This window comes from Lytechinus pictus, chromosome 7, assembly GCF_037042905.1.
Source record: "Lytechinus pictus isolate F3 Inbred chromosome 7, Lp3.0, whole genome shotgun sequence".
NCBI lineage: Eukaryota > Metazoa > Echinodermata > Echinoidea > Temnopleuroida > Toxopneustidae > Lytechinus > Lytechinus pictus.
In genome coordinates, this window is record NC_087251.1 from 10,741,047 (window position 1) to 10,754,119 (window position 13,073).

The 13,073-nt window shown below is 31.7% G+C and overlaps 1 protein-coding gene across 1 annotated transcript; it reads right to left on the reverse strand.

Annotated features, from left to right (window-relative positions):
• Positions 1–364: 364 nt before the first annotated feature.
• LOC135154702 (cytochrome P450 3A9-like) lies at positions 365–11,078 on the reverse strand. The gene is made up of 12 exons (XM_064101902.1): positions 10,987–11,078; positions 10,197–10,249; positions 9,525–9,621; positions 8,740–8,856; positions 8,187–8,275; positions 7,523–7,668; positions 6,280–6,410; positions 5,159–5,350; positions 4,141–4,361; positions 3,684–3,821; positions 3,114–3,276; positions 365–2,332 (listed from the first exon to the last, which is right to left on the reverse strand). The coding sequence occupies exons 3-12, from the start codon at positions 9,618–9,620 to the stop codon at positions 2,258–2,260; spliced, it is 1,368 nt and encodes a 455-aa protein (XP_063957972.1). The 5' UTR covers position 9,621; positions 10,197–10,249; positions 10,987–11,078; the 3' UTR covers positions 365–2,257.
• Between the last annotated feature and the right edge of the window lie 1,995 nt (positions 11,079–13,073).

Below are 13,073 nucleotides of genomic sequence, written 5' to 3' on the forward strand. Positions count from 1 at the left end.
ACTTGATCATTAAAAATTTGATAGATGAAACAATATCCTTTCATTTATAACGCAATTCTTTAATTTATTTTTTATTGTTTTTCCCGTTTTCTTTTTCCATTTGGTACTAATTTGCTTGATCAACCATATATAACTTAGCCCATATAATTTACTCAATTAAGAACAAAACCAACATAATAGAATATGTCTACTCAAGCATACCATGGGAGTTTAATAACTTCACAAGACATAATTTTGTATCAAAATGCAGAAGTATCCAATTCTTTCTCTCCTGTAAGAGTGATGTTTGCCAATAATTTTCCTCTTATTTTCCAGTTTTACCCATCTATTAAATGTATTATTAAATAATCAAACAACAATAATATGATTTTTCTTCATTTTATTAATGAAATACTTTTCTCCTTTACAGTTCTTATTTTCAAAAAGTCATACAATCACAACTGTTATAACCTATTTATAAAGCACATATGATATTTGGAACCAAGACATGAAGAAACCTGAACTTTGATTGTAACATTAAAATTACTTATATGTTTGCATGGATGACATTTCTTCTAACTGTATATGATTAGAGCTTTGAGTAAATTGAAATTAAACTTCATTGGTTGATATAACGAATCCCACTCTTACGTGGGGGTGAAAAACATGCTTAGATTAAAAAATTCTTCTTCACATAGAAACCTTTGTTTCAATTAATGGCATATTTTCGCTCATACACAAACCATAGATCTACATTGATGTAGATAAAGCCAAGTTAACAATGTTTCTAGTGGGAGGTGAGAGCATAATGAATAATTTTAACCCTTTTGTTTCCTCCTGGGGCCCCTCAACACACAGCTTTGCGAATGACAAAGTTCCTCTTTATTAATCCAAATCAGAAATTTGTTTCATTCACAAAAGTAAATACTGGTAAACATCTCAATACCATATTAAACACAATGCAATAAGATTTGTAAAAGTGATTGAACAAAATGGTAAATACAATCAATCTTATAAATCAGCTATACAATCAGTTAATTGGTTTTGTGTTCATAGTACCCTGTTACAATTACCAAGACATTAAAGTAACATTTCACTGTGTATTGTACATTATCTAATTTTATTATATGTTCCAAGTTGGACCTTTTCCTTGCTAATCAATTTTATATCTTTACATTATCTTAACAATAGCACCATCAAAGGAATGAAAAAAGAAACGTAAGTGACAACAATACCATCTCGCAAATTGTTTGTAGTATTATGAGCATGCAAATGCACTGCATTATTAGCACACATTATGCCACACAAGTATGGCAATTGCAGTCTCCATTTCTATCTTTCTACGATATAACTGTATTATATTATTCTCTATCGTTTTCGTCACCTTAAACTATTAAGTTCAGGGGTGTTGTAAAAAACAACTGAATATTGTATTACTTGAGAATTAATGTGCTGCTGCAATCCACAATGTCTTTTTTTTAAGATGAAGTGTCATATAGAGGAATGTATAACAAAAACATCAAATGATAAAATTATACATCTTGAGAAGCTAGACTTTCTTTTGGATTTGTGATAAATAACATGACAGGAGGATTAAAACTTTAAGCTACAAAATAATACTTCTATGAGCATACACTACTTGAATCCTAATGAATGTAATAATAACTACAAAACATCAATAAGCACACAATAACACTGGTCTGATATAAAATTAGAAAATGTCATTAAAATTAAGAAAAGTATTTTGAATACATCAGTAACTAAATAAACATGCAATTCAACCAATTAAATGCAGATTTGGTCTCCTCATTCAATGTAGCTAAACAAGTAGAAATATATACAAGTAGTGGTGAATTACAATGCATGAAATTCATATGGCAAATGTCTAATTTGATGACTGAAATAATGATTCACTGTACCACAAGTCACATTGGTAGAAATGACAACAAAAATGGCAATCAAATCTTATTTCCATAATTGCAAAAATTTATTTCATTAAATTTGTTGGCAAAACTGATTAAAAACTGTTACTCCTCTGAGTCCAGTACATTGCAAAGTACAATCTATGTTGGATTATAAACATCAAATATATTTTGACCAGATCAGTACAATCCAAAAAGCAATGCGACCATTAACCTTTTGTGGTTTTATTTCTTCATCCAGCTTCCCTCGATTATTAAAAAATAATGTTCAAATTGAAATGCTGAAAATGTAAATTTGCATAGGGTTATATGCTGAAAATTTAAATCACCACTTTGCCGTCGCCTTCTATTTTTGTCTAGCTTCTCTCCACGATACGTAGATACATGTCATCATCAGGTTTGAGGCTCATCTTGGCAAATTTAGGGGGAACCTGACCAGGAAATGATGATGAGAAGAGGAAACATAAATACAATTCATTATTGATTACGGCCAATCAAGTATTGACAACAAGATCTTTATTTAAAGTATGCAGTGACATCAGAAGGCACAAGTGACTTTTCATAAAATACAATGGTAAATTATACATTCATGGTTAATTTATTTATTTCAAAAACAAAAAAATACATATATGGCATTAACAAGAAATACAGATTTCTGTTCATTTTATTGCATCACTACATGGAATTTGTATTTAAGTCTCGGTTCTGTTTTGGCTAAAAATCACTTTTCTAACCAGTTACTATGGTAACTATTTTTTCCAGAGTTTAATTCATTTATTTCTTTTCTTCATATTAAAAATTACACACGTCCATAGACGGCCAGCCTAAAAAGTGAGAGACATATATCGAACATAGCAAGCAATACAGAGGAAAACATACTTCACATAATTATACTAACAATCAATTAAATACAATAATAAAAATATTGCATTAGTATTTGGTGCAAAGGTCTTTGTAACAATGTATTGTAAAGTTGTGGAATAAATAGGTTATCATTGTGAGTAATAAAATTTCTTTGACGAATATCATAGCATCATGCATAGAATCAAGTTAATGAATTTAAATCAGTCATGATGGTTCCAAGATCTTACATCATATACAAATTCTTAAGTGCATTTTAATCAACAACTTCCAATCATTTCCAGATGATTCCTCACAAAATTCAATCTAATATAAACTAGAACTAAACCAAGAAAGGAAAATTAAACTTACCGGAGTTTCTGGGCAGGTTTCAAAGCGGTACTTCTGAAGAAGACGAATGATGGCCATCTTCATTTCCATCAAGGCAAACCTCATCCCGATGCAATTCCTCGGACCAAAACCAAATGGTAACCAGGCCAATGGGTGGCGCCCTTCACGATTCTCCTTAGTAAATCTTTCGATGAAGAAAATGTGGGTCTTGTTTAGAAGTAAAAAGTTGTTTTATGACACTAAGCTTGCATGTGAGATTTCTTTATCATCAGAGGAAAGAGTGTCAAAACCAACTGATATAATTACAGTAAACCAGAATGATCTTGAATCTTACAATTTTATAAAATATGATCAGTTTCCTCCAAAAACTATTAAAGGAATGCATCAATATTTATTAAATTTCTCAGAAAATTGATCATGAAATTTGAGTTGGATCTGAGAGTCAGAGCTACCAAGTTCAAAGACCAGCTAAGAGAGATTTTCTGTGACTCGGCAAGTGATCTCAGGCATTGTTTATATTTATGGGGATAGGCTGTGATACATGCGTGAGAGACAGATTTTTCTTAAGAGCACACATAGTTGAAAAGTTACCTATCGGGGTTGAACTTGTCTGGTTCAGGCCAGATTGCAGGGTCACGATGGATAGCAAAGGAAGGGAAAATGACTTGAACCCCCTTTGGAATAGTGATACCGTTGCACACATGTGTCTCGTTGCACTCTCGTTCAATTCTGTAAAAAAAAAAATGGTACAAAATTAATAAACTATCACATGAAAAATTGTCATGAACTTGCAATTCGCTAATAATCATTGCATTACTTTGAAAACTGACTTGAATGAGTAACTTCACTTTTTTATTCAAGGTGTTTCACATGGGTGCATTTTGGGACTCATTTTGTTTGAAATCATTTAAGAAGGGTCTAAAAGTATTCTGCAAACTTACAATGACTTTCCTTTTGTATCTACACATCCAATGACATATATTAAGGCAGCTATCCACAAGATACACTTATACTTCTATACTATATTAATTTAATACTTAATACTCACACAACAGCAGCAGGGTAGAGTCGAAGAGTCTCACAGACAACATTGTCCAGGTAAGGCATCTTTGCAATGGATGTATAGCTAACATCATCTCTAGTTGGGGTCAGACTGTCAATTTCTTCAATGAGTTTTTCTTGAACATCAGGATTTGCAGCCATGGCATATGCCAAGAATCCCAGAGTAACATTGATGGTTTCATAACCAGCCAAAAAGAATATCATAGCCTAGTAGAGGGAAAGAGGCAAGTTCAAATTCTTTGACTTTGCAATTAAATGGGCAGATCCAAATCAGACAATATTCTAAATTACTATATATAAAAAGCCACAAAAATTAAAATCAGTTTATCTGGCAGGTCAACTCATTCATGACAACATAAAAAAAGACAAAGGCATATCATTGGTGAGAGAGAAAAAAACCTTTAACTATAAATGACTTGCATTCAATGGAATCAATCTTTCAAGTACATTAAACTTGACATAATAACAGCAATTGTTATGCCTTCTGGGGAAAATTTCAAGTGGTATGATTTTCCTCTTTAAAAGAAATCACTTTGATAAGACTTAAAACTTCAAAATGGACAAGGTCAATATTTTACTTCATTTTTGGTGAACAAACTTAAAGCAGCAAGCTATATGCTTGCAAACAAACCTATCATTTTTTAATAATAAAACTGCTTAAAATATTTAAGACATCATGAAGAAAGTTGTTTTGTGTGTGAAAATTAAGCTAAACAAAATAAAACCTTTTATAGGCAGGAATGAAGTTACCCATAAAAATATTGCCTTTATAATCTCCAAATATATTGACATTTCTTGTGATGAGGTAAAAGGACAACAAATCTTTGTTAGGATATCCTGTATTAACCAATTCAGCCTGTAGAAGACTCACAAATTAAGGTATCATAAAAGTTTTAAAAGAAAAAAAGGTGTCTTTAAACATAGCTGACAATAAATAAAGACTACTTTGAGATATATCGAACTAAGTCAATCGAGAAAGAATATGATTACATAGATATATATACCTGACCATATATCTCATCCCTCGTTAGAGTTGTCTTCTTGCTCTTCTTGAAGTAGCTTTCATTTTCCTGTTCATCAACTGAAGCATGGATATCATCTTCTGCTTTCTTCTCTTGCAATTTCTCTTCTTTTATCTCATTCTCTGATTTGTAACCCTGCTCTGCATTCACTAGAATCTGAAGAAAGTCCTTCATCTGAGAGAACAGGATATAAGGAAGTGGTGGTGATGTAGGCAGTTTTCAAGAGTAAATAAATGCTTTGTGAATGAAGCGAATATTTGTAAAGATGGTATGTAAAACTTGGGCATAGGTTCAGTTTCAGACCCATTTTAAGTTATTTTTTGAGGGATACGGGAACAGCTCAAAATATTTCCTAACTTTTTTTTCTTGATTTGGTAAAACCAGAAATGAACAATTGTTGTTGATTCTGAACACCTGTACAAGTTCTTCAAATTGTTTCATCATAAAGTATGAATGTCAGACATTGCTATTTTCTCAACATTTACACCCTTCACACTATCATCCTGTGATAAACACAATTTACCTGAACACTTGTCATAATGCAGACTACCAAAGTCTCAGGATTTAGGTCATAATACCAAGACCCATTTAACTTTCTTCTTCTACTCTTCTTTGTCATTTCACTACTTCCTTTCAATGCTTTTAGTCTTGTACCCATCAGGGTAGTAATTACACATTATTGATCCAGACCCCAGCCCCTTCTTCCCTGATAAGAATCTGACTACACCACATTGTCTATACATGTTTCTAGCATGAATGGACAAATGAACAAGTAGATCATCACGTTCGATTTAGAAATACATTCAGGAATCTTATAAAAATATCATGCTAAAAAATTAATCCAAATCCAGCAGAGTTAACACACACAACTGATGTAATGCTCAATTCATATTTGGTAGCAATGAGGACAGTAATCTGAAACAGATTAAATATGGTCTTAACACAAAATCATCTGGTACTCCACTATAGCCCAGGTTTCAGGAAATTTTGATATCTTGTTGTATTTTTGTATAAGTATCAATTCTCACTATAAATTAAACTCTAACAAATAACACCTTTTTCAGATTCTACCAAAGTTACTGGCAGATCTTTCCATAGTGTACCTTTGAGCTTGGATTTTCCCTGCGAGCCGCAATAGTTTGATCAATTACAGTGATGAAAAACTTCTGAATTTCAGCTGACAGCATACTAACTCTGAAATATTCCATTATTTTGCCAATGTTAGGGAAAGTTCCTGATAAAAGAAACAAAGTTTAATGTGCATAATTACATCTTCATCAATATTTAGAACACTCAATTCTACTGTTGGAAATTATACATATTTCTGTTCTTTAGCAAATCAAAGGTCAACTTTACCTCCTCCCCCACAAACAAAAACAGGGAAAACTTCATTCAAATAAGAGAAATATCAAACCAGCATAAAACTTAAAATTTCACTAAAATCAGAAGCAATATTAGAAAGATATGACATTTCTATAGTTTCCCTTAATTCAAGAAACAGGGGATATGCAAGTGAGAGAGTGGTTGATGTCACTCACTATTTCATTTACATTTCAGTATATAAAATATAGAATATTTCAATTTGTGTATATTTGATGAAAAACAAGTCTAGCTTGAATAATAATAAGTTTGTAGTAACCTGCCATATTTTCTAAGCATTTTATCATTATTCAAAACAACACTTTGTTCATATTTTGCATCTATCTGCACCAATCAAATCAATCAGAGCTCATCTTTATAATTAACCAATCAGTGTTCAGCATAATTTCACATCATTTATTAAATCAGCAAAAGAACGTTAAATTTTGGACTTGGTCACCAATTTATTTAGTTCGCTTTTTCATCATGATCAATTAATTTGACACTTTGATCTAAAAACAAAGTTGCAATAGTTTTATATGATTATGTGATATTAGGAGTTAAGTCACATTTCTTCATCACCTTTTGGAACCTAAGCAATTCTTCTGAGACCTACGGTGTAAGCAAGGGGGGGGGGGGGTGTTCTTGATATCTTTCTGATAGCTGGTCTGATCATGGAGATGTCCCCATACTGGTAATCTCAAGATATGTAGGAATCAGGAAATTATATTCTTTTAATTTGTATGGTTTTTATATACATTAGGTGATTTTTGGCCAAAGTCAGGCAATCATGCCATAATTCATTTAGTCAAGTACATACATGATATGCTTTGGTACAAATTTTTAAATATCAGAATCATTGCTCTGTAATACAAACATTTACAGTAGTCTACTCTAAAGGTGAAAAGCAGACTCATATGGACAAATCAAAACCAATTAAGCTTTTTTTTTATCTTGACATGTCGAATTCTTGTTGAATCAACTCACCAGCAACCATTACTTTCAATGAAATTCTTTTCTTCATCAACTCCCTTGCATTAGTGACGAATGGATCACTTGGGTTGTTCTGTGAATCTACCTGTAGTCCAAAAGCACATTTAGCAATTCCATCCATCGTGAATGCTTCACATAAACTAAAAAAAGGGGGCAGAGAGAAAAGGGAATTCAAGAAAAAATTAGAAAGTGAAACATTGATCAACATGATATTAATAAGAATGTCAATAGTTGTCAAAAGACTGCTTGGTGCTACAACAGAATCATGACTCATTTTGAAGCTTTATGATTAATGCATGCAGCTGAGCAACTACAGGTCACCAATCGAAACAATCCTAACATTTACATTTAAAAAAATCTCAACATTGAGAAAAGATTAGGATTGGTCATTTAATTCCACCTCAGAAGAGCTCCCCAAATTTTTATTACAAATACCAATTCAACTCCTCATTTTTTTAAGAAGCCATATTATTGACATGATATTTTTCACTGACATAAAATACCACAGGGGTAACTTTTATTGTTGTCAGTCATCATTATCATCATCATCAGGGATGTACAAACTAAGGGTTATTTGAAGATGTGAAAATAAATTAAATTCTTTCTGCAACAAGACCTAGAGCTATTTCAAGTAGTTCTTATTAAAGATGAAATTTACCTGAAGACTTTCACCTTGCCATCCTTCTTCTGAATTTCTCCAAAGTTTTTCACCAAAGTATCAATAGATTCATTGAGCAAACCTGACAGCTGAAATTAAATAAAATTTTTAAATTAGTGTGCAAAATACAGGAAGTAAATCCAATGCATGCTAATAGTATATAATGATAAATGCTTTTTCCTCTTCACCAGGAAACATGCAATTTCCTCTTCAAGCAACCTACGTCCTAATTTAATCTACGACCTTTTTGACTGCATAACACTGATAAGATCACATAAATTAAAAGCTTGTCTATTTCATTATCAAGTCTGAGGTTATAACTTATAAGATACATTGCTTTAACGAAATGAAATGTATTTCTCACTAATTTTACTACGCAATATTTATCTATACATTGATGCAATTTGTGTATTGCAATAATATAATGTCATCCCTTTGATATAAAACATGATCACCAATATGAGAGGATGCACAATGTTATGAAATCAATTTCTACAGCAGCCAAAAAAAGATTTACGATGACAGATAGTTTCCATGGTAATGACATAGATACCTGTTTCATTTTGACAGCACTGAAGGTTGGTGTCATGACATTCCTAACATCTTTCCAATGCTGGTCCCTTAGTGCTGATACTGCCTTGTCAAATGGTCGAGATTTCAACACAAATTGCTGTTTGAATTTGAAAAATAACCATTTAAAGATTTAATTCATTGCTTTACATAAATGATGATTTATCACACTGCAATTTCAATACAATGACAATTGAAATATGTTGTTTGGATAATACTAACCATTAAAAATATAAAAAAATAGAATTCTTGACTTTCAAAAATATGGGACAGTTATATAAATTATGAAAGAAAAATAGGAGAGAAGAGGAATTGGTGCAGATGGAGCACAAAATTAACAAGATAGATGAAACAATATCATTTATCAGTAAACCCATGAATATTTCTAATGTTTTTATTTCAACTGGACTTTTGGTGCCTGATTGGAATCAGGTGATAAAAACTTGGCAAGTAACTATAGGCCTATATCCCACTTTGTTATTAAACCTGTGTGTGTCTACAAAGAGTTTTGTGTATGGAGAGGTGTTAAATTTTACCTAAAAAAAGTAGTCCCTTTGCACTTCTGTGCTGGAAAATTTGTATCCGAATTATCTGATTGTAACCTATCTAAAGTATCTCATACAAATTTTGTGTTTTATATTTGATGTGAATTCTTCAGTCGGGATAAGATTTTAAAAGAATTGTATGCATGCTCACAAAGTAAATGTCTGTCTTGAAACCATTACATTTCTTAGGATTTGTTTTTAAGAAGAATAGATCTCTTTTCACCTTGTGGTTCATGAACTTGCTGAAGTTCTTTACTGTGATATCCTTTATCATGTCAAGGTCACTAATAAACAATGCAGGCGATCCAAACATGTACATGCTGTAAATTTAAAAAATAACAAATCAAACATTAGTATTATCAGAGAACAGAGCTAAACATTTTTTCAAATAAATATGAGTTTTACCAAAAAGCTTTATATATATCTGAAAATTAGACAGTCGAGAATTACATCTTTCTTCATGGTTTCAATTTTAATATTAGTGCTTATAAAGGGAAACAGTAAAGCTGATTGGGACTTTTGTATAAAATGAAAGGGAATATGTAATAATAGACAAATTTGATAATTAAATTCTCTATAAAGAAATAGACTTTTGATCCATCTTAAATACTTGTAACATTATCACATAATACACTATACTACAAGAAATACAACACTTGTGATGGATTTGATGGCATTAATTTTGGTTGTGTTCTTTCATTTGCTATACCGTCTTCCAATGGTTAGAAAGCTGTGAGCAACATACCAATTTAAACTCATCCAAAGTAATCATGTAATTGTATTTTTATATCAGAATTGTATACTGCTGTGTAATGAAAATATATATCTGTTTCTGGTTATAATAGATCTTTATTCTAGCAAATTCTTAATTCTAAAAGGAAATAAAACTACTTACCCATAGACCTTTCCATACTTCTTAATATTTTCTATAAGTTTCCAATGTAAGCCCTGTGACAGAATCAAAGAAATTGCAGTTATGCCTGGCTTGCTTTAATTCTTCACACATGTACAAATTACCTGCATCATTTCTTGAATAATCACCCATACAGTCTTGCAAAGAGAATAGACTGTAAATTCATTAAAATAAGGCTACATCACAAAAGTTACAAATTTTGTAGATCTATCTCTGCATCAAAATCGAGCATTAAATTATTTGTACTTTGTGAGAAATTATTTTGCAATATTACTTTATTTCGATGTTAACTATAATCATTTCTTTAGTCACTCTACACATCACAACACAACATATACTTTTCGGGCAACGCCTCTGTATATTGTGTTACGGACAAGGTACACATCAACATTGATGGCTGTGGTTACGATCCAAATTGTTAGGATAAATGCAAGTTACTTTTTGCATTAAAAAATTATAGTGCAACAGACTCTTCATATAAAAATATATGTTGACCAGTTGTTAAATTTTCTATGTTAATCTATCATAAAAAAAATACCAATCTGAACAATGTTCTGGTAAAATTTAAGATGGTATCTTGCTAAACGGTTGGCTGCCATTTTATATTCTAAATTTAAATACTGTAGATTTTATAAACTTCAGTTTTAAAACTTTTAATTTAATTTTTCATTTATGTGTAACTTAATGATCTTCAGACTATCAAATTAAACAAATTATAAAAGAAATATTAGCATTCTGTCAGTATTATGTAGATTCTGTTATTCTTACTTACTTCAAATAAATCAAGAGAATTTCCAAGAAATGGAAGTGGTGTAGGCCCCTTGATTCCTTTCCGCTTGAAATATGTCAACTGCCAAACTTGATGCCTTTTGATAAAATGAGAAAGTAGTGAAAAATCTGCTCCATGATACAAGTTCAAAATTCATGTTAACTAGATGGATTGTTGATTGCAAGCAAGCAAAATTTATGGCTGTGCATTTTCCACATTAAAACTGTAATTACAGTATTTGAAAAACACACAAAAAACGTTGAATAATGACCTAGATATGACCAGGGGTGGATCCAGGATTTTTCAAAGGGGGGGGGGCACATTTTCCCCAAGGAAAAATTTGACAAGACAAAAAAAAAGGGTTTTGACAAAATATTAAGGGGATTTTGTCCATGAAAAAAATTTGACAAGCCCCCAAAAAAGGAGGGGAGGGGCACACTTCTGTTTTAACGTCATTTTTACATTACAGATTTTAATTGTTCCTCTAAAAGAGGGGGGGGGGGGGCACGAGCCGGCTGTACCCCCTGGATCCACCAGATCCACCAGTATGACCTTTTACCTTGTGCCCCCAAAATCAAATCAGCTCATCCTCATTCATATGCATGTATATGCAAAAACATGTTGTAATGAACCAGGGTTGGAACTTGGTGGTTAAATTGGTTCTTCATAAATCATGAGAAAAGTAAAATGACCTCTGTGAAATGAATTTTGACCTCATTAAACAAAATCTTATATTTTCATCATCATCATCTGCTGTAATCTTCAGAGGGCTGTGCAGCCTCAAAGACAAAATTAGACTTTAATGCACATTATTTTTACCCCTCACGTAATTTATGCATACATCCACATGAACCAAATTGATCCCAATAACAATTTGACATTGAGAGAAATTGAGAACAAGATGACAATTGATGTATGTATCATCTCTGTGACTTTTGACTTTGACCTCATGACTCCTAAATGTATTCAAATCATCATCTTTCTCGTATAAGCCAAGTTTGAAATTGATCCCTAAAACAGTTCTCTGGTTACTGCAAGATGACAAGTCCACCCAAACAAAAAGTTGATTTGAATAAAAAGAGAAAAAATCCAACAAGCACAACACTGAAAATTTCATCAAAATCGGATGAAAAATAACAAAGAAATGACATTTTAAAGTTTTGCTTAATTTCACAAAAACAGTTATATGCATGCATGTTTTATACTATATGGTTCAGTCAAGTTGGTCCTTCTTGTGAAATATGTAAAAAAAAAAAAATTGTATAATTCAAACAATAAATAGCAAAAGAAATAGAGTGAAGTACATCATCGACTGTCTCATTCACATGTCACTGAATTGTGCATATCACTATTTTGTGAAAGATAAGTGAAATTTTAACAGTCATAACTTTTTTATTTTACATCCAATTTTGAGGAAATTTTCAGCATTATGCTTGTCTGATTTTTTCTATATTGATTCAAATTAACATTTCTCTGAGGTGGACTTGACCTTTAAAGCTAAAGTCTACCTCATAAAAATTTTGATTTGAATGAAAAGAGAAAAATCACACAAGCATAATGCTGAAAATTTCATCAAAATCAGATGTAAAGTAAGAAAGTAATGACATTTTGAAGTTTCGCTTATTTTTCACAAAATAGTTATATGCGCAATTTAGTCACATGCAAATGAGAGAATTGATGATATCCCTCACTCACTATCTCTTTTGTTTTTATTGTTTGAATTACACAATATTTCAATTTTTACAAAATTGACAATAAGGACAAACTTGACTGAACCATATAATTTTAAACAATGGTAATTCTACGATGTCATGAATAATATGCAAATGAACTGGTTGACCCTGAGGTCAATCCGCATACATGTGCGCGATGTAAGCGATCGGACAGTTATAAGTATGGAGCAATAAACCAGTAAATGCTTGCAATATATATGGACTGAATTCTTATCCATCTAACCCGTGGTTTAATTAAGGTTGAGATGTGACACTGGCGACAAGCATGTTTAGTATATTTTTGGACTTTTGAGCAAGGAACATGGCTTCAGGAGGAATTGAAATGTCTGGTGTCAAAAGGGTAAATGTGTTCGATAC